Source organism: Mercenaria mercenaria, chromosome 5 (genome assembly GCF_021730395.1).
Source record: "Mercenaria mercenaria strain notata chromosome 5, MADL_Memer_1, whole genome shotgun sequence".
NCBI lineage: Eukaryota > Metazoa > Mollusca > Bivalvia > Venerida > Veneridae > Mercenaria > Mercenaria mercenaria.
The window spans coordinates 38,652,542-38,679,526 of NC_069365.1; the positions used below are offsets into that span (position 1 = coordinate 38,652,542).

Sequence of the window (26,985 nt, forward strand, 5' to 3'; positions counted from 1 at the left end):
ACAATCACTATATGCCTCCTGCATCAGTAGATGCCAGGGGCATAAAAATAGCTCTACAGAGCAAACAAGCTGATCACCATTATTTGATTCTGAGTGACTACCTTTTTTTTTTTTTTGCACAATTTTGCTTTTTAGTGTCTGTATACCTAAAAGCTGCTGGCATTTACACACTAAAATAGCTGGCATGGGCACCAACACACTAAATATCTGACCTTTATTTCTAACAAACTTACCAGTACATGGGCTGTGCAGTACATTATATCTCGATCCCTAACATATTTTATCAAAGAATTTTCAAGTGATAGGGTTTAGTCTGCACCATAAACTTGTTTAAGCTCCCCTGTGGTGTTTTTCAAAGGCAGTGCCCCTCTTTTTTCCTTTGTTTAATATTCATCCTAGCTAGCTTTTTGTTGGGAAAGTGCAGTGGGGGTCATTTGACACAAGATAAACTAACTCCAGTTATTGTCACTGTATGGTCATACTTTACTTGTTGACTATGCAAATCTACTTTAAGTAAACTTTCATATTACCCTTGGCTGAGGATGGCGGCCATAATTAGATACTACAACTTTTGTTGTTGTGGGGTGGCGAGTAGAGTGTGGTGTTTGGGGTTAGTGGGTAAACAGGAGCAAAACTTCACATGCTAAATAACATTCCAAAAGTTTCAAGACTCCAGATTTAATAATTTTTTTTAGACATGACTACAACACAAACTTACAGCTTTTTGGCTCTTTCTGCATATTTTTGATAAAGTCAAAGGAAATCTAAACAAGCAGGCCATGAAGGCCCTGTATCGCTCACCTGACCTACTGACCTAAAGATCATCAAGATTAACATTCTGACCAAGTTTCATTAAGATATGGTCATAAATGTGGTCTCTAAAGTGTTAACTAACTTTTCCTTGATTTGACCCGTTGACCTACTTTTTGACCCCGCATGACTCAGATTCGAATTTGACCTAAATATCATCAAGATTAACATTCTGACTAAGTTTCATGAAGATACAGTCATAAATGTGGCCTCTAGGATGTTAATAAGCTTTACATTTGATTTGATCTAGTGACCTAGTTTTTGACCCCACCTGACCCAGATGAACTGACCTATAGATCATCAAGATTAACTTTCTGACCAAGTTTCATTAAGATATGGTCATAAATGTGGCCTCTACAGTGTTAACTAGCTTTTCCTCTGATTTGACCTGGTGACCTAGTTTTTGATCCTACATGACCCAGATTCAAAATGGACCTTGAGACTATCAAAATTAACATTCTGACCAAGATTCATGAAGATACAGTCATAAATGTGGCCTCTACAGTGTTAACAACCTTTTCCTTTGATTTGACCTGGTGACCTAGTTTTTTGACCCCAGATGATCCAAAATCAAACTCGTCCAAGATTTTATTGAGTGTAACATTCTGACCAAGTTTTATTAAGATTGGGCCAAAATTGTGACCTCTAGAGTGTTAACAAGCTTTTCCTTTGATTTGATCTGGTGACCTAGTTTTTAACCCTAGATGACCCAATATCAAACTTCTCCAAGATTTTATTGAGGGTAACATTCTGACCAAGTTTCATTAAGATTGGGCCAAAATTGTGACCTCTAGAGTGTTAACAAGCTTTTCCTTTGATTTGACCTGGTGACCTAGTTTATGTCCCCAGATGACCCAATATCGAACTCGTCCAAGATTTTATTGAGGGTAACATTCTGACCAAGTTTCATTAAGATTAGGCCAAAATTGTGACCTGTAGAGTGTTAACAGTCAAATTGTTGACGACGGACAACTGATGACTGACAGACGGACGACGGACACAGGGTGATCACAAAAGCTCACCTTTGAGCACTTCCTGCTCAGGTGAGCTAAAAACTCAGGTGCACAACTTTACAAGCTGAATGATATTCTTGTAACATTTCATAATCTTAGGTCAAATACTTTTTGAGATACATGCAAAACAAACTTTTAGGCTTTTATTTGTGCATATTTTTGAATGTCTCTGGTCTGGCTATGTAAGATCCCAATCAAAACACAAGGTGGACAAATTTTACATGCTTGATAGCAATTCTGTGAGGTTTGATGACTCTGTGTCAAATACTTCCGGTGATATGCATGACACAAGTTCAGATGTACAGACATGTGAGCATCTAATTTTTCCACATCAGACAAAAAAGAAAGTGACAGCAGATAAAAAATTTAGTCTTAAAATATATTTATTAAGGAACTGAAGAACGGTAAAGTATACTGTCCATAATATATACCAGTGGCACACGACTAGAAAGTTATCAAATATGATACGTGTACAAACCTCTTCGTCTGCGCATCATCTTCTTTCTTAATCTTCGAGCTTCTCGTAGAACATGGTAACAGCCTTCGTCACTGTCCGTTTCCATTTCTGTCGCAGACGACCTCGACGAATCACTGTCCGACATTAGTCTTTCATTAACCTCCATCCTCATTTTTTTGAAAAATTTACGACACTGGTATTGTTGCTGTTCAGTTTTAATGTTTTCCTCCTTATCAAAACCATGCAATTTTTGGCTGAATAAATCGGCAAGAATTTCAGGTTCATTCACAACAATAACAGATGGATCAGAATCAGGCTGTAACAAAAAGAAAATACATTTGTTAACATTTAAACAACTGAGGATTTACATTACAACAAATATAGTGATTAATGTCTTGCAGTAAAACTTAAAAGAGGAAAATAATTTTCCCTTTCAATATAACACAAAATTATACCTATTTTGTTCAGAAAACTTTAAAAAGTTTTTAACCAGGGACTTGGAGTCAGTAGGTCTTAACTGAATGGTCCTTTAACACTGTAACACTCAGATAATAACTATCCATAACTTTTTATGAATTTCAACCTAATAATGTTTACCAAAGTTACATACAGAACATTTTGTATTATCTAGCTACTGGTACATAAGTAGTTTCACATATTGAATGCACATCATTGTCAAAGAACCCATTCAAAAAGTAATGTATATTACATTTTTGTGGTTACATTATCATTATATAATTACATTGTTACATTTTATATTATATTAACTTCCAGTTACACTATACTAGGAAAATACAAAATAAGCCTGTCCGAATAATGTTAGCTTGACATTTATTTCCAAGCGTGTTAAAGAGTATGAAATTTTAAGCAGTGTTAAATTCAGAAATAAGTATGAATGTTCAAGAGTATGAAACTCAGAATCTTTCAAGTTTAAATTGTCAACAGTATCAAATTCATTTCTTTTCTGCAGTATTAAATTCAGGAATGTTTATGAAGTCAGTTTAAGTAATACCACAGACATCAGATTTAAGATTTCTGAATCCCCAGAGACTTTTTAGTTATCACTACTGTTCTATCAATGTAACAGAAGTTCGTATTTTTGGAATGTGTAACAGCAGGGTGCTTGCGTTGAGTCCCCAACAGTTAACGGTATTTTTGTAACATGACAGCATTCAGCAGTCAACAGTATTTTTTACTGTAACAGAGTCACTAGCAGTTAGCATTAATTTTGCAGTGTAACAGCAGTGTACTTTCATTGAGCCAACAACAGTTAACAGTATTATTGCAATGGATATGGAATGTGGTTGTGCTAAGTCCCCAACAGTTAACAGTACTGTTGTAATGTAACAGTAGTGTGCTTGTGATGAGTCACCAACAGTTAACAGTACTGTTGTAACGTAACAGCAGTGTGCTTGTGCCGAGTCACAGTTAACAGTACTGTTGTAACGTAACAGCAGTGTGCTTGTGCTGAGTCACAGTTAACAGTACTGTTGTAACGTAACAGCAGTGTGCTTGTGATGAGTCACAGTTAACAGTACTGTTGTAATGTAACAGCAGTGTGCTTGTGCTGAGTCACAGTTAACAGTACTGTTGTAATGTAACAGCAGAGTGCTTGTGCAGAGTCAACAACAATTAACAGTATTCCCGTAACAGCTGACCATGTTTCTTAATTTGGCATTTGGGTGTGGCATACCATATGGATCAAAAGAAGACAGATACAGCAAACAGTAATAAAGCTGTACTCGCAGTTTGATGTAGATCAATTAAGCCTTTCATTAGAAGTTGTAAAGTTTTTTTATACGCCCTTTTAGAAAAAAAGAAAAGCTGACCTAAACACAAAACTTAACCAAGAAATCTGATTTTCTAAGTCCAAAAGGGGCCATAATTCTTGCAAAAAGGAGGATGAGGTTATGTTTCTTGCTGTACAGTGTCAGCTTTTAATGGTGAATAAGTGTTGCAAGTTTCAAAGCGATAGATTTGATAGTTCAGGAGAAAAGTTGACCTAAACATAAAACTTAACCAAGAAATCTGATTTTCTAAGTCCAAAAGGGGTCATAATTCTTGCAAAAAGCAGGATGGAGTTATGTTTCTTGCTGTACGTAGTCAGCTATTGATGGTGAACAAGATTTGCAAGTTTCAAAGCAATAGCTTTGACAGTTTAGGAGAAAAGCTGACCTAAACGTAAAACTTAACCAGGCAACGCCAACGCCGATGCTGATGCCGACCAAGTGATGACAATAACCATCATTTTTTTCCAAAAAAATCAGATGAGCTAAAAATGAATGGATCTGAGAGACACAATATTAGCGACTTGTTTGACTTGAACTAATGTAATATTTTCATACAAGGTCCATTTCATCACATTCCTCTTGAAACGGAAGTTCCCACGTCTCTTCCAAAAACTTTGACGGGACGTCGTCTGTGTCTGCAGGAATCACATCAACCATTGTCTGAAATATAATAAAAAATTCTGAACTTCAAAATGATTAAACAAAACAATAATCAAATTTTGAAAATGACTTGTAAGAAACAAATGTGAAAAATTTTAATGAATTGTTTTTCTTCAAGTAGAACAAACTTTTTTTCATTATTCAAGCTGAGAACCAACTGCTTTTCACTATTCAACAAAACAAACATTTTTTCCCTATTCAAGCAAAATTAAGGTTTTTTTTGCAGTATTCACATAGAACATAGAACAAAGTTTTACATCTTTTCCCCTTTTCAAGCAGAACCAACATTTTTTCACCATTTAAGTAGAACAAACATTCTTTTCACTTTTCATGTTGAACAACCATTTTTTCGCTATTCAAGCACGATCTACATTTTTCATCACTCGAGTAGATCAAACACATTTCAAAGATTTTGTAAGTGGAGCACTTAAACAAGAGGGCCAAGATGGGCCTAGGTCGCTCGCCTGAGAAACATACCATAACAGTGTAAACATGTTTGACCTAGTGATTTCATGGAAAAAAATATTCTGACCAATTATCATTAAAATTGGAGCAAAAACCTTGAGTATAAATAAGTATTTTTCATGATTTGACTTAGTGACCTAGTTTTTGACCCCAGATGACCCATATTCGAACTTGACATAGATTTCATCAAGGCTATCATTTTGACCAAATTTCATGAAGATCAATTGAAAAATACAGCCTCTATTGCATACAGAAGGGTTTTCTTTGACTTGACCTAGTGACCTACTTTTTGACCAAAGATGACCCAAAATCAAATTTAACATAGATTGTATCAAGGCAATCATTCTGACCAAAATTCATGAAGATTAATTGAAAAATACAGCCTCTATCACATACATAAGGTTTTTCTTTGATTTGTCCTAGTGACCTAGTTTTTGGTCCCAGATAACCCTTTTTCAAACTCAGCCTAGATTTCATCAAGGTAATCATTCTGACCAAAATTCATGAAGATAAATTGAAAAATACAGCCTGTACTGCATACACAAGGTTTTTCTTTAATTTGACCTAGTGACCTAGTTTTTGATCCCAGATGACTCATTTTCGAACTTGGCCTAGATTTCATTCTGACCAAATTTCATGAAGATCAGTTGAAAAATACAGCCTCTATCGCATACACAAGCTAAATGTTGACAGACGACAGACATCGAGCGATCAGAAAAACTCACCTGAGCTAAAAAACTAAAAAACTTTCTGAAAGGAAACTAGAATTGTGTCCATAGAACACGGATGCTCCCACATACTGCACCATACTCTAAATAGCAAATTTTTTAGTGCAGACCATCTTCACATGGAATTGTTCGACTAAAGCTTTGAAGCAAATTGTATTCTGATGAGCAACTTTGAATCCATTCCTTCTAAAAGTATTTGAGGAGTATAACACACCAAGTTTCTTTACTTGTGAAATTCAGAAAGGGCCAAATTTATGTTCTAGGAAAAAATAGCCAAGGGAAAAAGTCCATTATTTTTGGTCGTCCTTTACCTGTGAAACTTTCAAGCATATCCTTTCAATAGTGTTTGAGGGGTTAGACATGCAAATTTTTTCTCTATATTCTATATAGCAAAACTATCCAAAGACAATAACTGCAGTAAAATATTCACTGCAAAAGTTCCTTCCTTTATGGTCATCTGCACATCAAACTTGTTCACCTGTAAACGTTTGAAGCAAATCAGGCTAATAGTGACTGGAAGGAGTTGGATACAAAATATTTTGGGATGGACTTATGAACAGCAGCAACAATATATTATGCTCCCCCCCCCCCCCCCCCCCCCCCCAACACAATATAAAATATGGTTTAGACTTCAAAATTAGAACACTTTGTTAAAATAATTTGTATTATAAGAAAAGCTTGAAATAAAATGCAAGCTGAATATCAGATTGTTCAAAGAGTTTGTATGATTAGAACACAAAATCTCACATACTTTATAAGCAGAACATCAAAATTCATACACATGGTAAACAAAAGACACAAATGTTCAAAGACTTTGCAAGCAGGTCACATATTGTAAGCAGAAATACACAAATATTTCAAATATTTAAATACTTCTTAAGCACAGCACATACTGACATTGAATTTTTTTTAGCAGGACAAAATTTTCCAGAATATTGCAACATATGCAAACAACAAAATTACACACTGTATAGACAGCAAAACACAGTTTGTAAGCAAAAACACACAATGATTCAAAGTGTTTATATAAATGAAGGCAAAAATATGAACAAACTAGTTCTGTATATGTGTTGGTATGTAGCTGACCTGCATTTACCTAGCTCACCCGAGGCATACTTTCACTATATTATCAACACTCACCATCATGACCTTGATATGTTCATTTCTCCATTATCTAACATCATCTGAAGCATCTTATTTTAAATTTTATGACCAATGGTTAGTCAAAAAATACAGCAGTAAAACACTGTCGAAACTGTTAATCACTTTAAGTATGCAAATAAATTACATGTACATGCATATCCAAAAAATAGACCCATGTCATTCTATTTATTATGTCTGTGACATTCTGCTAAACATGCCTGTTACAGTATCCTTGTGGCATCCATAAATAGATCCATTTCATTCTCTTTTTTATGCCTGTGACATTCTGCTACATATGTCTGCAATACTGTATAAAAATACGTCTGTGGTATACTGCTACATACGTCTGCAATCACTGTAAGTATTATTTCTGCTGCAGTCTGCTAAATATGCGTGAGACTTTCTGCTAAACATGTCTGTAACATTCTGCATGGTATTTTCATGGCATCCAGGAAATAGATCCATGTAATTCTGTTTATTATGTCTGTGACATTCTGCTAAACATGTGTATTACATTCTGCACAGCACTCTTATGGCATCCATAAATGGATCCATGTCATTCTGTTTATAATGTCTGTGACATTCTGCTACATATGTCTGCAATACTGTAAATACTATGTCTGTGGCATTCTGCTAAATATATCTGTGACTTTCTGCTACATATGTCTGCAATACTGTATATACTATGTCTGTGGCATTCTGCTAAATATGTCTGTGACATTCTGCTACATATGTCTGCAATATTGTAAATACTATGTCTGTGGCATTCTGCTAAGTATGTCTGTGGCATTCTGCTAAATATGTCTGTGGCATTCTGCTACATATGTCTGCAATATTGTAAATACTATGTCTGTGGCATTCTGCTACATATGTCTGCAATACTGTAAATACTATTTCTGCTGCATTCTGCTAAATATGCCTGAGACATTCTGCTAAATATGCCTGAGACATTCTGCTAAACATGCCTGTGACATTCTGCATTGTATTTTCATGGCATCCAAAAATAGACCCATGTCATTCTTTTTATCATGTCTGTGACATTCTGCTAAATATGTCTGCTAAATATGCCTTTGACATTCTGCATGGTATTCTTAAGGCATCTAAAATAATAGCTCCATGTTACTTTGTCAATTATGACTTTGACGATCTTTATAATGTCTTTCTGAATATCTGCTTCATATGTGTCATAACAGTGTGCCATACAGGTATGTGATATTCTGTCAAATAATATCTTCCTACACAAAAGCTATATGTTTATAAAACTCAGCTAAGTATAACTGTGACAGTCTGCTTAATATCTTTAGATATGTAAATATGTGACATTTGCTATAAACATCAATGACATTCTGCTATATATATGTCCATGAACAATATGCTTTACATGTCCATGAACAATCTGTTTTACATGTCCATGAACCATGAACAATCTGCTTTAATTACATGTCCATGAATAGTTCCCAGTATATCACCATGACGTTGTGCTGAACGTTGTGCCATATATGTCCATGAAAATTCTACTATATATGTCCATTAACATTCAGCCATATATGCACAAGAACATTCTATGAACATTACGCTACATACTTCCATTAACATTCTGCTATGTATGATATTCTTACATATGCATTTCATCAATTAAGCAATTTAATAATTTGAATTAATAAACATTTGTAATACTCACTGATAAACAATGGTTATATATTCCTGATTTGAAAAAAATACTACAGTCACTGAAAAAATGCATTAAAATGAATTGAGGATATTATGCGACATATAATACATGCTACCAATTTATGGTATTGAAATTAAAATAACACAGCCTATGTAAATTAGTCATAATCTAATTATAAATTTTCCCCCATCACTTTGTACTATAAAACAAGATAATTTTGTGTACTATGCAAACAAAAATCTATGATAATTGTACAGTGTAATGCAGTACGTTGTACCGTAATATATAAATCACTGATATGCAAACAATATATCATGAACTTGCAAAAACAAAAGCCCACATGAATATCTGTCTGACAAATCTTTTAAGACACAGTTCTTCGCCCACTTTAAGTTTTGCAAAAAAAGAAATTCAGGTAGATCCGTAATATTCTGCATGTACAGTTTTATTGTTCAATTGACATTGAAGATTATTATTAAAAAAAAAACTGAATGTATATTTCTGCCACTTTAAATATTTAGTACCCTTTATTGATCACTTATTCAATGTTTTTTTACTGTTTTCATTAGTACAGTGTAACTGTCTATGTCATGGTTAACAGCACGTTTAGATATACATTTTTATTTTATCTACACTTATTGCATTAATGGATGAAACACTCGGCTTATCCGAGCCAGTTGTCATGTTCAAAGGTTATCATGTAGAAATCGTGGTGTATAGATTCAATGGTACTTTACAACAATTCTGCCGTTACAATGAGACACTTAAAAAATAGACTTAAAACATTTCTCAATAACACATGATAAGATGATTCAGTACTATATATAGATACCTCGCCGATACGTTTTTTCGCCTATTAAATGTCTGGCTTTACCAAATAAGGTATTTGTAAACAAAGGTAATCCATTCATACCTGCTTGTGACTAATTAATTGAAGGAAGGTACCTAGGATTGCCTTTTAAACAGAATCAAGGAGGTCCTTAAAAACAAGATAATTTTAAGCTACCTTTTTCCTTTTTTAAATAAACCACTGAGTTACACAAATGAGTAATTTTGCAATTTGCGCAACCGAAGATTTATACGCCTGAAAGGTAAACTGAGAATGATTAATTAATGAAAAGTTGACAAGACTTATTTATTAAAAGTACCGTATTTTCCCGTATTAACGCCCCCGGGGGCGTTACATTTTCCAAAGAGGGGGCGTTTATTTGAGGTAAAAAAAATAAAAAATGAAATTTTTTACAAAACTTAAAAACATCGTTCAAACTAGCTGTAAAGTGTTTCTGTGTTGTTTAATCCCCCCAAAACGTAATTATTTGGCATCCAATTTAATGCAGTGTGTCTTTTATGCATTTAAATACGGTACCTCGTGTGTCTTTTTGACACGCTCGCGACACTACACATTACGTCATGACCCAAACAGCTGTGTACTCCGATAACATTTTCCTTAGTACATGCAGGTAGCTACTTGCGCAATACACAATGTCAATGGTTTGACACGCTGCTGTGCCTGCTTTTAAATTAAAAGATCTTAAAACTGCCGAAGAAAAGGGTATATCGTAAACACATTGCTGCAAGTTTGTTTAAAGTCGGCAGGACGCGTGTGCGCGAGTGGTGTAAAAACAAATCAAAAATGTATTTACCGTTTAATTTTCTGTTACGTACCGTACTAAGTACAAATGTTTTGGACTTACGGTACATAGACTGTTTAAAAGTGTGTTTAATTTTTAATACATTGGACTTTAGTACTGTAAATTACTTATTATGTGGACTTATAAAAATGAGGTAGGTGATTTTTTCCCGTTCTTGTTGATTTTTTCCCCTCCAAAATGGGTGGGGGGCGTTAATTAGAGGGGGGGCCTTAATTCGGGAAAATACGGTAATTTGTTTATGGTTGGAAAAATGTGCAACTGATTTATATTATACAGACATAGACTGAATATTAAGGGATCACTGCAGCAAGACTAGACTGAAGGGACACTAAATACATAGACATTATAGGTAAAAATATGCTAAAAAATATCATGCCCCTAAACCATCTTAGAAATTGAAGAAAAATTACTGAAAAGCTGTGGACCCTTAATTCCATGTGCGTTTTTAACATTCCCCGAGTGGTACAGAAAGTCGGGTGTACATGCTGAATTAATGGAGGAAAAATGCAGAAATAGCAGTTACAGAGAATACCTTATCACATGGAAATTACAGTCAACTACCTATTTAGCCTTCTAGGTCAGAGTAAAATAATATTATGAGTGAGAGTAATAATATACTTGTCAAAAAAAAGTTCTTTATCATCTTGTTTTTTTTTTTTAGTTATCTAGGGTTTCAACCAATCCAAAAGTAGATAATATAAGGAAAAATGGCAAGTGGTTTGGGATAAAAATTGCTCAGGAGCTCGAGTCACGGATGCTCTAGCAAGTGGTATAAATTGATAAATTTTTAGAACATTTACTGGGCTTTAACAAAGTTATGGTATTGCAATACTAATGCATCAAATTTTAAACTGCATTTTTAATGTTGTTTAGCAAAGTATATACACAAGGCCTGATAAATAACCAGAGCTAGCTAGAATCTGACATAGGTGAAAAGGAAGTAAAAGTACCTGTAAATTTGCCAGTGCAAAAAGATAAAGAAAATGAACTTTAGAGGTAGTTTGACAGGGAAGTGACAGTCTACAAAGACATTGTATTGACTTTCAAAAAGTAAGATACTAAATGCATTTTCTATAACAATTCTGATGAAGAAACATGCCTCCTTTTGCCTACCATATTGCAAAGTGGTTTGCACCATATAGTTTTATTACTCATATGAGCTTAAATCTAAACCCTTACCCTGCTAAATTTCTATAATGAACTTGTCCATTTTTCAATTTGGACAGTACCATTTACTGTTAAAAGGGGTGCATACCAAAAAAGATACTAACTGAATGGCGAACAGTGCAGATCATGATCAGACTACCGGATGTGCAGGCTGATCATGTTCTGCACTGGTCACAAAGGCAGAATCAATCGTGTCCAGCATGATTAGGGTTAAAAATAAAAAAATAGGTGACATTAAAATCTTATGCATGAAGGACAGTGTGTAATTATTCAGATTTTGATAGGTACTAATTTTCAGGCATGTTTCAAACAAGGCAAATTCACAGTGAAAGTATAAAACTACCATTTATTTTGTCCTTTAAATCTTAAACCCACAATTTCATATCAAACGAAACAGCCACAGACTTGGCCAAAACCATAAAATTGTCACATAGTAAGTAAGTTCTATACAATTTTTAGACAACAGAAAGTTGCTTAAAACTGCTGCCTACCATCTAACCTTATTAAGTTTAAGATTTGCAATAGTTTAATTAAAAAGTGTACTCTCAAACACATGCAATATCCTGAAACGTTTTAACAGAAGTAAATGATAATTTGGGCAAAATCCTGGAAAAGACTTAAATCGAATTGATAGGTGTTAGATTGTAACCTTCACTATCGGTGCATACCATCGGGAACACTATCCATCAATAGTTGACTCTTTTGTTACAACTGCTTAATCATTTTGCTTAGTCAGCTGATAATGATAGAGATTATAGAATCTTCATTCAATGGTAGCCTGTGACCAAGTTTCAGTAAAATCAGATCAAACTGACTTTTTTTAACCTGCTACATTTCTAAAATGGACTGGTCCATCATTCAATTTGGGCAGTACCATTTATTATTCGAAGGGGTGTTAACTGAAAATTTACTGACTGAATAGCGAACAGTGCAGACCATGATCAGACTGCACGGATGTGTAGGCTGATCTTGGTCTGCACTGGTCACAAAGGCAGATCACTCGCCGCCAGCAGGCTAAAGGTTAAAGAAACCAAGAGACATGCAGATAGACAGATGGATGTAAGGTACATAATAATTATGGTTTCTCATGTGAAAAAAGAAGAGAAATTTTATTTAATCGTACCTTATCCACACTCAATAATTCCATCATTCTGTTTGACTTTGTCTTTTCACTAACTGTCAGCAATTTTTTACTTCCGTACAATCATAAATTCTATATCCATTTGAAGTTTCATTTATGTTGCAGGTATTCCAAAAGCCTCAAACACATATTCCATGACTTTCATTTCATTTTTTGCAACACAGTAAACATATCTTATATGAATTAACTTCCTAATTTCAAAACATGTTTTTCCACATCATTTTTTGAATAATATATTATCTTTATTATCAGTTTGCAAATATCCAACTGTCAGTCGTTGTGTTTGTAAAATCGGCTATCACCATATGAAAACCTTAAAATAGTTTTGTCACTTATCACTTTGCAAACCCTTACAATGCAGCTTATCAGCAAAATACATACAATGTATTATGTTTTTATTTTTTTCCTCAAAATGCATTTCATATCAACAATTCTCATAATATTTGAAGTGTAATGTGAAGCACTTTTGAACTTAAAGTTTGCACCAAATCTTATTAACAGTCAAAACTGAAATACAAATAAAGCAAATTCAGCATAACTTCCTCCTTTGCACAAGAAAAAAAATTATATCCTTTATCAACAATTAAATAGATAAACCAGAGCTTTATCCAGTCAATTTGTATAGCCAATAGCTAGTGGTCAGTTGCAAGAATAATAAGTCTACAATTAAGAAGTCAGATTTCATCCAATTAATTCAAACAGCCTTTAACTTGATTAGTAGTATCCTAACTAAACTTCAAAGTTAAAACAATTTATCCAGTCATTTCGCACAGCCTGTAACATGATTAAGCAGTATCAAAGCCAAACTGCAAAGTTAAAACAATTTATCCAGTCATATCATATAGCATGTAACTTGATTAAGTAGTATCAAAGCCAAGCCAAAAAAGTTAAAAGAAAATTATCCAGTCATGTCACAATATTAGCCTGTAATTTGATTAAGTAGCATTCAAGCCAAGCCAACAAAAGTTAAAAGAAAATTATCCAGTCATGTCACAATATTAACCTGTAACTTGATTAAGTAGTATTAAAGCCAAGCCAAGAAAAGTTAAAAGAAAACTATCCGCTCATGCCGCATAGCCTGTAATTTGATTAAGTAGCATCCAAGTCAAGCTGCAAATTTGAAAAAAAAAATATGTGGTCAGTTCACAATGCTTATAAGATGCAAAATTAAAAAATTTCATCCAGTCAATTCACACAGCCTACAACTTGATTCAGTAGTATCCAGTCAATTTGCAAAGTTGTAATTTTTTATCCATTCAATTCACACAGCCTAAAGGCTAAAAGATGAGCGGACAGTTCAGAAAACAAACTAGAATTCAGTCCAGTCAATTTGCATAACCTATAACCTAAGTATAAGTCAACAATTCAAAAGTACCAAGTCAGTTGCGTGCATGTGACTTGTGAGTCTACAATTCAGAAGACCAATATTATACAGTCAATTCACATAACCTATAGCTTGATCAGTCCACAATTCAGAGGACAGGCTTGAACAACCTATAGGTAATCCAGCCCAATAATATATATGATGTATCCACAGAGAATAAGCCTTTGACTCAAGTGTCACAGTGAGACCGTTAAGAAATGGCAGTAGCTAAATGTTTACAAAAGTCCTCTTGTCATCTTACACAAGTAACAGTTTGAAAGTGACTGCAAAGTTGAGAAGCTATGGAAACTCATACATAATTATAGATTGGATGCAACTTCCTGCAGACTATAAATATAGCATATACCAAACAGTTTAGCAAATTTTAACTTGAATTTTCATGCAATTAACATAAACATCCAGTGGAGCAGACACATTTGAACTTTCATCCAGTTTAAAAATATAACCTACAGTCTGAATACGGTTCCATAGCTAAGCAGATATAAATTTTAACTTGAATTTACCATGCTGTCAATTCACACAACCATTAACTTGAAAGTGACAAACCAGTTAAAACTATTACTATAGGTATTTATACAATCTATTAAACTTAAATTTAATTCCACATTTGCATGTCTCCGCAGTTAACTTGAATTTTTTATCTTGTTACATAAAACCATTGTTTGATGAATTTAAGTTGTCTCAGACATCAAATATCCATTGACATGTACATATTATTAACACATTTAGTAAAATATTGCAAAATATTTCAAACTGGAGGAAGCTGAATCACCATCCTATTACACAGTAACACAATTTCATTATAACTTCACAATATTTTATGACCTAGCTATCTTTTAAAAAACACAAAGTCTATTGTGCGCATCTCAATGAACAATTACATTCCAAGTAGAGCTATCAGAATTTCCAGAAAATACTTAAGCATTGGTCAGTTTAAAGTTTAGCTGGTAAATAATAATGTGATTAATTGTTGATGGAAAGCAACAGTCAACAATGCTATTGTCAACATAGTTCAGACAGGAACAAAGCACTTAAAGATGATTTCCACCAAATTTGATCATTGTATGATGGCATGTATGTGGTAGCTATTTTCAAGTGCTTTAAGGGAAAGCTAAAACATTGTTGGGTGTATAAATAAATTAATGTTTATTCTACATGGGAGAAACACCTTTTTTTTCAACAACAGTTCAAATTTGTAATTTGCAGTCAGTAAATCTACACAATATTCCCTTTGTATACAAACTAATCCATGCAAGTAACATACAACTTCCCCACAAGAATAATTTAAGACTTCCAACATGAACGTGAGATAGAGAATGAATGATTTGAGACTCCAAACACATGATCCAGAGAAAAATTTATGATAAAGGACCCAATAGTTTAGTCTGGATGAGTGACCTAACAAATGTGACATCAGTACTGTCTTTTATTCAAAGGAAGTAAGGGACAACCTGTAACATCAAACTCTTACTTGCTGGTATCTTTACTGTCTTATAATAACTCAGTATGAGCAAATGAGTTACCCCTCTCTTAAGGATGCATGCAGCAGTTCTGGGTAAAAAATTTCCCAAATAATAGAATTTGTTCAAAATTTGTATATGAACACAGTGTCATGTTATGAAAAAAATGCTTGTTCAGCAGTTATCTGCCCCTGACTATGCAAATTTGAAGAAAAATTCAGTTTTAAGGTCAGATAACTCCTAAACAAGCACGGTGACCTATGACTGTTTTTGCATTTTTCTGTTTCTAAAATGAAACTTTGTTCATATAAGAAGTTTGAACAAATTCTATTACTGGGAAATTTTTGCCCCATCTCTCATATTAAGGAACTGCAGCAAGTGTCTTTAATTGTTTTTCTTACCGCTGCCTCTTGGTAGCAAAATTTACTAGTAAGCACGTTCTAAATCTTTTTAATGAGATTGCCTCCTTTTTTTATTGTATTTGCTGACTAATCATTCAGTAAGTGAGACTGCATGGCCGAAGAATAATCCCCATTTTAACAAATTAAATGCTTTTTGAAGATCATAATTAAATGAGGTATGCAAAAGAATGCGCTTTTTCCAAGACAGAAAACCAACAATTATATTAATATCTGACTGCTATAGTCATACCATATAAGCCCTGGACAAAAGGAAGTTTGTTCAATTATGATAATACTTGACAAGTTTCGTATCTACTGTAAACTTCCTTGTGTTAAGATTCTTACGCAGATTAGGCCTACGACATACTTGCTGTAAACAGGATGCTGTTTGTTTGCTCAAGAGATGCTGGGCAACATCAAAAGGATGCTTAGAGTTGGCAGTCTAGTGCTTCAACCAAAGAGTTAATAAGCAGAGTAAAGTTGGGACCTGCCTTAACAGCCACCTATATTAAGCAGCTTTAACCCTAACCCTGCTAAAGTTCTAAAATAGACTGGTCCGTCATTCAATTTGTGCAATACCATTTATCATTTGAAGGGGTGTTAACTGAAAATTTACGGACTGGATAGCGAACAGTGCAGACCATGATCAGACTGCACAGAATCTGATGTGCAGGCTGATCTTGGTCTGCACTGGTCGCAAAGGCAGAATCACTTGCCACCTGCATTAAGCAGCCTTAAATAATCGGCTAACTTCCCAAATTGGCATTTTGTTCTAATTTCATCTTGTCTTAAAGCCCCATAAGGCTTTTAATTTTATGCGTAAAACAAATAAAGCAGCTGCACAAATAGAGAGTATGCATAATGGCATGCTTAGAAAAGCACCACATTCAAAATATAGCACATGATTTTATACAATCAGTGCCATAAAGAGAGCTAACCAAAACAGATTTTTAAAAAACACTTCCTACTAACAGAATTAAATACATCAAACTTTTGACAAAAAATATGAAAAATAAGTATTGAAAGTCAGATATTTTATGTTTGTAACAAAATGTGTGGCAGCCACATTATAAACAAAGTCATTATGAACCTTTAAGCATCCACATTTTGCTGCTCTCTTGGCTGGCTGATTCATACTGGTTTGACTGTATACAAGGTATCAAAATTAATGGTATAGTGAAATGAATGTTAAATTCCCTATGACAATGTCTGAAGCCATCTATGAGTAAGGTTGTTATAAACTTTCAGTTAACAAGTCAATTTTATCAATATCTTCTATACTTGAAACAACATCAGGGTCAAAATATTATTACAAAAATATGACATAGACTTTATTTCACTCCCATTACATCAAACATGATTAAGGCCCTTTAAGAAGCAATTGTCTTTGCAACTACGTATATTCTGCATCAGCAATGTCTCATTTCTAGTTCAAAACTGCACACATCTTGTTTACTTCTTTGGCTGATTGACATTACGAAATGAGAATAATTGTTCATCAGGATGTTTTGCATGTAACCATTAACATGCATAAATACTCCAAATAAAAAATAAGTATTCAGTACTTCTGTCAATATTTGACCTTTACCTTACTCAACAAACCTAATTTTTGCTATGATAAAAGCTATCCAGCTCCTATGCACAAGGACAAGTGCCTGCCCAAGATGTACATATTACCTGGAGGGTGGGGGGGACATCAGAACTTTTTTTCCACTAGTAAAACTGACATTTTAGTCGTTATCATACCTTTTACATTAAGCCTAGTATCATTTTTGCAGTATCTTGAGCTAAGTCTTCTTTGTGAAACAAGTTTTTCATACAGCCATATTAGGAAAACTAATGGTCATGTTTTTAATGGAACAAAATGATTTGAATGAATTTGGTAATTTGGTAGATGGTGATTTAAAACTCTATGAAATTATTTAAAGATTGAGCCAGCAGTTTCTGAGGAGATTTTTTTTTTGAAGTTTTTCCTTTTGGCTGGCCTGGCAACTAGAATTCAGATGACCTAGATTTGAATGAAACTGAAAGAGAACAACCCAACAGACATTCATGTGAAGTTTGGTTGATATTGGCTTGATAGTTTAAGAGGAAATGTTCCTTTAAGAAACTGTGGATCATGGATGCACTGGCAGAAGATGAACACTAGACATCCAATGATCCAAAAATCTCACAACAAGAACTTCATCCTCAACCCTTACACCAGTTTCATTATATTGCTAATAATGTCTATTTCCAAAAGGCTTTAGTTGCACTATGTAACTCCTGTTGCATTTAATGTGCTTTATTCTTGTAAGCATAATTATTAAACCAGTTTATGAAGATGCTGTCTCACTGTATTTTCTTTGCATCCTAAACAGATAAAATTTAATTATTTCATACATCACTACATCATTAACATTCTTTTCTCTTTTCTAAAATAGGTTTTAAATTGTTAAAACTGTCAAATTTTCCACATCAGCAGTTTTATGTGCATCGACTGTTTTCAATGATGTACATAATTTCATAAATCAAATATATTGTAAAGAATAGAGCTGCTTATGTTATCTAAAATAAAGTGGTATTCATTTACTGTCAAACTAGAGTAAGATGTTACCTTTATCAAGCAGGTACTTGTCTTAAGCAGAGGCACCCTTTTCCAATTTCTCTACTTTCTGAGGAAAATAACCTTTATTAAGCAAAAACCTGTTTTAAATGGCCATTTTCCATGTCCCCTTGACTGGTTGCTATAGACAGGCTTGACTGTATTTGTATTCTAACAACTGCCGTATTGAAGCAAAGTTTGCATAATTATCATTTTGGTTACAGCAAAGTAAAGAAATTCTTGCCATACAGTTATTGCACTGTCTGTCTGTACCTCAGATAGTTCATTCTCACTAACAGCCTTTAAGTTAATGATTCAACAGATTCCAATGAAACTTGACACAAACGTTAAGCATGATGACAAGGTGTGCTGTGTACAGTTGTTAGGTCTTGGACCAAAGGTCATGGTCATGGACAAGGATACTCCATTTCAGCATTCATTGCTCATTAGATACAAGTATTGCTCTACCAGAAATGTTACGTCAAGCGGATCTGGTAATATACCATATAGACTGATACAGTTTCAAAATGCAAAATGAATCTTAATTTTATGATAATTTTCCTAGAAAATGTACTTGTATATCCTTAAACATAAACTATAGAGATGCTCCAATCAAATCCCTTAAAAGCTATGCCAAAAAAGAATTACACTGTGTAATATAACATAAGAGGTCATAATCATAATTTATACTATAATCTGATTTTGATATTCTACAAAAGATACAATAACTTCTTCAAAGTTTTCAACAAAAAACAAATTATCAGAAAAATATATGTACATTCATCAAAACAGTGCTGTAGATTCATGGGCAAAAAAAGCAAAGTGTACTCACCCTATTCATTTGACTAAAGTACATTTCCTTTGCTTAATAGTATTATAGTTTTAAACACGAATGTAACATATTTAAACACAGACATATTTATGTATCATCTCAATGGTAAATATTTGCTTAAAGCCTTAATCCCAACGAAAATCTATGCATTCTCAAACTTCTGACACTGAAAGATGCTAAACGCATATTTGTATACGTATGACTCGGTTACATGACCCATTTGGAAACGTATTATAGAAATAGAAATATCGGGGTATTTACGTAGTTCATGTTGAAGTGTGTTTATTATAGGTACATGAATCAGTGGTTCATGACAAAGGTATCATGTAATGTGTGTAAGTTATATATATATATCGCGTTACAGGACATTGCCCAATGTTAAATTAAAGTTTTCATCATAGGGATATGTTCCTAATTTTTAAATATTACAAAAAAATATGAAAGAAGACATGATCTAGGATGAAGTAGTTTAACATACAGTAAGTGAAATATCAATTCCTTCAAAAAAAAAAAAAAAAAAAGGAAAACTGTAATTAACATAGGAACTTGTCACAAAACAAGTAGAACACCCAATACTTATAGTTGTCATCATGATCAGAAGAAGCAGAATGCCTAATTCTAACATAGATGATCACAAAGCAAGCAGGGTGTCTGATAAAAAATGATATAAGCAGAAAACAAGAGATCAAGGACTAAGGAAAGTAAGTCACATAAAAAGAAAAGCGACTGCCCACAAAGATTAAAGGTGTTTGCCTTTGGAGTCCAGTTTTAGCATGTAACCTTGTCACCGCTCAATTTCAATATTATTCTGAAAAACACCCAATTAAATGCTGTAGTTTTAAGATCCGTCCTCAAACTTTCAACTCAAGTGTGCATGTCCAGGACTGCTACAGATGTTGTACTTATCATTATGAAAAATTCTCCAGTAAGAAAAAAAATATATATTCAACTTATACATTGTCATTACTTCATCTTTTCCTTACAATTACATACACAATAGGAAGATACTATTATGTGTGTATCATATTTCATATTTTAGCTAAAGGAATGTTTTCAATAGTACTTGTATGGTGAAATTATAACTTATAAATCATAAAGTGTGTCTATGAAGTAATTTGTGAAGTGAGTGGGTTGGAATGTCTATACATATATAATCACACAATGTGTATCAAATTTTTATATAAACTTTAAAAAAAAGATCTCTTCTTATGCGTGACATATTAAACAACATACATGTTTACAAAAATATGACCCTGAATTCAGAGACTAAATATACCACAATTGCTGTAATTCAATTTACACCAAACCATATTTGAATCTTCTCCACCCAATTTTAGATATCTAGCAATGCAATAGGCTTATCCAAATATTACGTTAAAATATTTTCTGTTACGTATTTTTTTCTCTGTAATGTCACGCACTCATGGGTTTTTAAAACTGTTCAAACTGTGAAACATATACAAATATTGTTAAAATTACTCAGGTATAACTAGTTCTAAATATAAGTTCACAAATCTTATGTAAACAAATAAAACTTTCTCCCTGTTTTGTAACTTGTCAGTTACAGTTCAAACATTTTTTTATTCACTTTTTATATAATTTTGGATATCAGCTAATGCACACAAAAAAACACACCAAAGCAGTGCAAAAATAAACTGACATCAATCAAAAATACTCCTGTTTAAGAAAACGGTTATGAAATCATTGCAGATCTTAAACATTAATGTTTCATAAGGCTTTTAATTGTAAGTTAAAAACAAGTACAGCAATTGTCTATTTAGATGTTATGCATAATTACATGGGTAGAAAAGCATTTCTTTCAATATTGCATACAAGCTTATATAGTTAGGGCCATAAAGGGAGGTAATCAAAAACGATGGATTCAATATTTTTTACTACATGTATGTTAATTAATAGTCAGACCTTAGCAAATATATATAAAACAATTATTGAAAATAAGATTTAACAAGAAATAGACATTTTTAATGTTCATTATAAAAAATGTGACAGCCACGTTTTGAACAAAGGCATTATAGTACACGTCGATTTGTGGGAATATGGGCCGCCGTGAGAAAAATATTGAGAAATATAGAGACCTATACCACATTGTAGACTGAAGTGAGTTAAAGTAATTTCTCATGTATCTCTTTCCAGACACGCGACTGGAAAAAGTTATAACGTCATAAATATGGCGGCTAAAGAGAAAATAAGAAAGGCAGAAAATGTATGACTGCTGAATAATTACAGGTGACAGCGTCTTTGAAAACTATGTTATGATTGTAAAACTGATATATTTAGTGAAGGTTATCTTATTCTAGCAGATACAACATTTTTATGAAAAATAATATGGAATTAACTATGCTTAAAATGAAAAATATCTATAAATATCAGAAAATGCCGAAAATGACTAAATAACGATATTAAGTGAGCAAATTTCTGTTAAATGGCACAGTATGCTCGATTAAAAATACAAATTGTCTAATACTCTATCACTTCCATAGTCAAATAACATAATTATATATATCTATATACCCTTGTTATCTGTATGAGTGTGTCAGATCGGCTTAACGCCCCGACAATGTGGTCAGAACGCAAAATCAATAGAAAAAATCTTTTACATAATGCAATCTTAAGAATGTTGTTTCTAATGATATAACAGCTTTAAAACGTAAACTATTTTATAGTGCAGATTCTCCTATTAAAATTGATAAATCCAATTAATACATACTTCCCCGTAAACCTGAGTTAAAGAAATCTACGAAAGGAATCATCAGAAGATTTCTCTATGTACGTTTTAGTTCAGTATACTAGGTGGTCTATGATGTCATCGTCGTTTAACGCCTACAGTATATTTACGTTTTACATATAGAAATTTATAGTAGTTAAACCTACACCTTGAGTCCTTCTAATGAATAGGATTTGGCCTCTAATCACATCCCTGAAGTTTGTATTTTCGAAGTTCGCATAAATGATCAGTAAGATTATGATGGATTCCTTAATTGCATATACAGTCACATTAAGCTCGTTTCATAGATAATTTAACCCTTTTACATCTACCAATTCTAATTTATTTTATCGTTACGGTATAACTTCATGCCTAACTGATATTTTACTCCGCGTGAAACGATATTGCGACAAAGTATATGCAAACTCTGAAAAAAAAAACATTCCTAGAAAAATTGAAATCCAACAATTACAAGGTGTGCTGTTAATTGTTTTTGATTTACTCTTTATACCTATTTACCTAATAATCTAATGAATGACAAAGGAATTGCTTAAATTAAACGCATTTTTATGCATTTAATTTCAATAAAGCCTTTTCCCTTTTTCATATTGCTATTTGTTTATGTGACCATGTAAGCAGTTTGTCAAACCCTCTCTTTATTGAACAACATTGATGTCCGGTTAGGGAAAGCATTTTTTCGAGATGTAATAAGTTATCCGTGAGAACTTTTACTGCCTAGCTTGTCGCAGATATTTTTTGTATGATTTGGAAAACGTTATACACATTCACCTTTGGTTACTATATCAACAATAATTCACGCATTCTTGATGATGTTTTCAAATACGGACAATCAGTTGTTGCTCGAATAGTTGACATTTTTATGCCAGGGAGGTACAGTTATTAAATCTAGACTATAATACTGCGTCGCTTGGGATTGACATACATGTATCTCCATACTTGAAATTGATTTAAGTACACTAATTTACCCAAGCAATACAATTCAGTGTATCAAAACAATAGTTATTTATCAAATTCAATGGAAATTGTCCCAAATGTATTTGGTAAAATGATGAAATGTTTTATCATATGCGGTTTTGACCCGCTTATTTCGAGATATATTGCATATTTGGTGTTTAGTCCATTGTCAGCTGGATGCTAGATTTTCCTATTTGATCGTGTCTAATGAAAGAGGTGGACGACGCCATGATAGCTCTAAAAGCCCATTAATACTGAGCTGCTTTGATATGCTTTTGCTTTCCGGATTCGTAGGATCCTTAATAATATTCTGCTGTTGTTCTGCTTTCTACAACGGCATGGAGAACATAGGCAAATGGTTTGTTAAAAGCTTCAAGAAGATCCCTTCAAAGAATAGAACTCATCTAATCAAAATAATAGAAGACTCGGTTGATTAAGTTTGTTCATGAGAGATTTAGAAAGGTGAAATACCCTTACGCCCTTTAGCACCAGTTTAAGCGGAATTCTGTTGTGATAATATTAAATGAACTCCATAAAACTAAAGGACCAGAGGTTTTTCATGTAAATATTTACCCAATCATTTTTGTTTTTCACATAACGTGCCTTTAGTTTCCCTTTCGTGAATAAGACATTCAGCAGTTGACGGCTTACTTATATGTATACTGTTCTATCACAATGGAATATGGTTGGGATATACAGTGTGAGCATTGTTTTCAAAATACTATTTTAAGCACACCAGCGTTGTTTTAGAACTGACTGTTCCAAGGCGTTGCCGCACTTCGGTCTTTCCTTTATTTTACGTTTTGAGCTTTCTGTCTATATGCTTTACATTGTTCATGTATTTATCATGTTCTAAACTATACATGCAGTGTTACGGTTTAAAGAGGCGTTGCAGAGTATATCACATATCGGATCTTTTGAGAAATACTTTCAGTTGCAGAGAAGGAATGATGAAAAAAGGCAATGAAATGACTACCCCATGCCCCTGATGCCCTTCCTGCTGCAATTAGCTAAACGTAATTGCAGAAAGCCCATATTAAACTCAGAACGTTTTAAATGCAGGAGTAATGAATAATACTGTTTGTAGATAGCTTTGTTATCGCCGAGCTGAAGCCGAATTAAGTAGAACACTTTCAGTATTGATGTCAAGCCTTAATGAATACAATTAACCAGTAATTCAGAATAATTAGGAAGACTATCATGAATTTAACACTTGCATTAATTAACAAGAGCACCGCCTTGCGGGTGCTGACGCTCATCTGATTTTTTTTGTGTAATAGAAATATTGTCCTACCCATGATTTTCTATGTCTAAAAAGGGCCATCATTCTTGCAAAAAGCAGGATAGAGTTATGTTTCTTGATGTTCAGTGTCCACTTATGATGGTGAAAAACTGTTGCAAGTTTTAAAGCAATAGCTTTGATAGTTTATGAGAAAAGTTGACTTAAACATAATAATCAACCAAGAAAATGATTTTCTAAGTCCAAAAGGGGCAATAATTATTGCAAAAAGCAGGATGGAGTTATGTTGCTTGCTGTACAGGGTCAGCTTATGATGGTCAACAAGTGTTGCAAGTTTCAAAGCAATAGCTTTGATAGTTTAAGAGAAAAAGTTGACCTAAACATAAAACTTAACCAAGAAATCAGATATTTTCTAAGTCCAAAAGGGGCCATAAATCTTGCAAAAAGCAGGATGGAGTTATGTTTCTTGCTGTACAGGGTCAACTTATGATGGTGAACAAGTGTTGCAAGTTTTAAAGCAATAGCTTTGATAGTTTAGGATAAAAGCTGACCTAAACATAAAACTTAACCAAGAAAACTGATTTTCTAAGTCCAAAAGGGGCAATAAATCTTGCAAAAAGCAAGATGGAGTTATGTTTCTTGATGTACAGGGTCTGCTTATGATGGTGAACAAGTATTTTAAGTTTCAAAGCAATAGCTTTGATAGTTTAGGAGAAAAGTTGACCTAAACATAAAACTTAACCAAGAAATCTGATATTTTCTAAGTACAAAAGGGGCCATAAATCTTGCAAAAAGCAAGATGGAGTTATGTTTCTTGCTGTACAGGGTCAGCTTATGATGGTGAACAAGTATTCCAAGTTTCAAAGCAATAGCTTTGATAGTTTAGGAGAAAAGCTGACCTAAACATAAAACTTAACCAGGCAATGCCGACGCCGACGCCGACGCCGACACCGACGCCGACGCCGACGCCGACAACCGCTCAAGTGATGACAATAACTCATCATTTTTTTTCAAAAAATCAGATGAGCTAAAAACGATCTGTTAAACTTCTACTGGCTTAATCGTCTTGATCATGCTTAAATCTAATCAAAATGTACTTGTAAACAATGCATGTAGTTTGCACATAATCTTATAATAAGAGCACAGACAACTACTAGTGCCGACATTGATCTTTACTGCATTCAAATTTCTTTCCATCTGGTACTTATTAAAAGCAGATATTGGTAACATATATTCTTTTATTATATGTTATATTTCTTGTAACTTTCGGAAATTAACTTATTTCAAATTCAACACCATAAGAACAACAGTCGAAAATAGTTAATATCAAGAGGTAGAAGCGGCGTGTAAAAATGCATTGTAAATTAAGTGGGTGGGGTACAAATTAAACAGTTAAAATAAATTGAATATATTGTTCCCTGAGAAAGTGCAAATATAGATATTTGAAATGTCGCATTGGCTGGTTTAATGACATGATATTCGATATTATAAGCACTTTTACTGATTTTGTTCAGAAATTAATCAGCAGTTTTAGTTTCGTAATCAGTCGCCATATTGATGACGTCATTTCCGGAACCAGTCGCGGTCCCCAGAAGAGATACATACATATTGTTTTTGTCTTAGACCAAGGAATAATTTGGTATATGTGGCTATATTTCTCAACTACTTACGAGCGGGATTACAAATGGCCGTGGACTATTATGAGCCTTTAAGGTATTAATATGACCCCATATAAACATTTGCATTAAGAAGTTTCAGCAAAAACATTGTTTTAATTAAAAGGGTTGACAGTTAAGCTGACTTTTTGTACAAAATAATAAGCTATATTGTATATATTTTTGATGTAGATAATGTTGTCAGGGTTATAATAGATGATCTAGGTACAGCTGTTTTTTACAGGTAATACTAACCAACGGTATCCGTGTTCAGTCGTAGAAAAATGTGCAGATGTCACCAAGGTTGCAGGTTCAAGCAAGGCTCCAAATCTATAACTGAACACAACAGGCAGTCCAACATGCAAGTGCAGTATACACCACCACTTCTTCCTGACTTTCACGTCACAAACTTCAAATCCTTAACTCTAGGCAGTCAGCAGTTTAACTGCCAAATATACTATCAACTTTTCTCTAATTTGGCTGCAAAAATCTTCAAAATCTTTTACTCACTTCAAGTAAATCTGAAGCAATTTCTGTATCCCTATGTTCCTTGCTGCTCCAAATCTGGCAGTTTTACTTGCAGAATATGTTTTCAACTTTTATACGTATAATGTTCCACACAGCATCTGAGCATAATAACTGGACAATAAATATGTATATAACTTCTAGACCTTGAAATAATTATCAGATTTTTTAATCCACTTCAATGTCAAGTCAAATTTTCCAAATATGTTCACTGTCTGTTCTAATGGTGTTTTCAAAAGAAAAGTCTGGTCAATTTTTTATGTCTCTATATTCTATCCTTCATGGTGTAATCTGAAACCAAAAACACAAATTAAATAATCATTATCTAAATTGTTATAGTAGCTTAATATAATGTCATAAATGCTCTTTATTACTTATTACATTTACTACATTGATATTGCTGTAATGAAAAAATGCTGGGGTTTGTTATTAAAGCTGTCTTCAAGAGAGGAAGCCATCCAGCTTGCTTACAAAAGGTTGGTGGGTCTACCCAAGTGCCTGCCCGT

At 33.5% G+C, this 26,985-nt stretch overlaps 1 protein-coding gene across 8 annotated transcripts in view; it reads right to left on the minus strand.

Moving 5' to 3' along the window:
- LOC123556906 (ets DNA-binding protein pokkuri-like) overlaps window positions 1–26,985 on the minus strand; it is a 135,169-nt gene that overhangs the window by 92,244 nt on the left and 15,940 nt on the right. For 2 of the 8 annotated variants that reach the window (XM_053543238.1, XM_053543240.1), the window contains exons 3-5: window positions 26,465–26,770; window positions 4,626–4,730; window positions 2,302–2,596 (exon numbers count right to left, since the gene is read on the minus strand). In XM_053543238.1, coding sequence (XP_053399213.1) covers window positions 2,302–2,596; window positions 4,626–4,727 — 397 coding nt within the window. In that variant the 5' untranslated portion in view covers window positions 4,728–4,730; window positions 26,465–26,770. Of the gene's footprint in view, window positions 1–2,301; window positions 2,597–4,625; window positions 4,731–12,680; window positions 13,206–14,532; window positions 15,105–19,359; window positions 19,530–26,209; window positions 26,444–26,464; window positions 26,771–26,985 lie in introns of those variants that run through there. The other 6 variants (XM_045347977.2, XM_045347976.2, XM_045347973.2 and 3 more) reach the window with 6 other exon arrangements.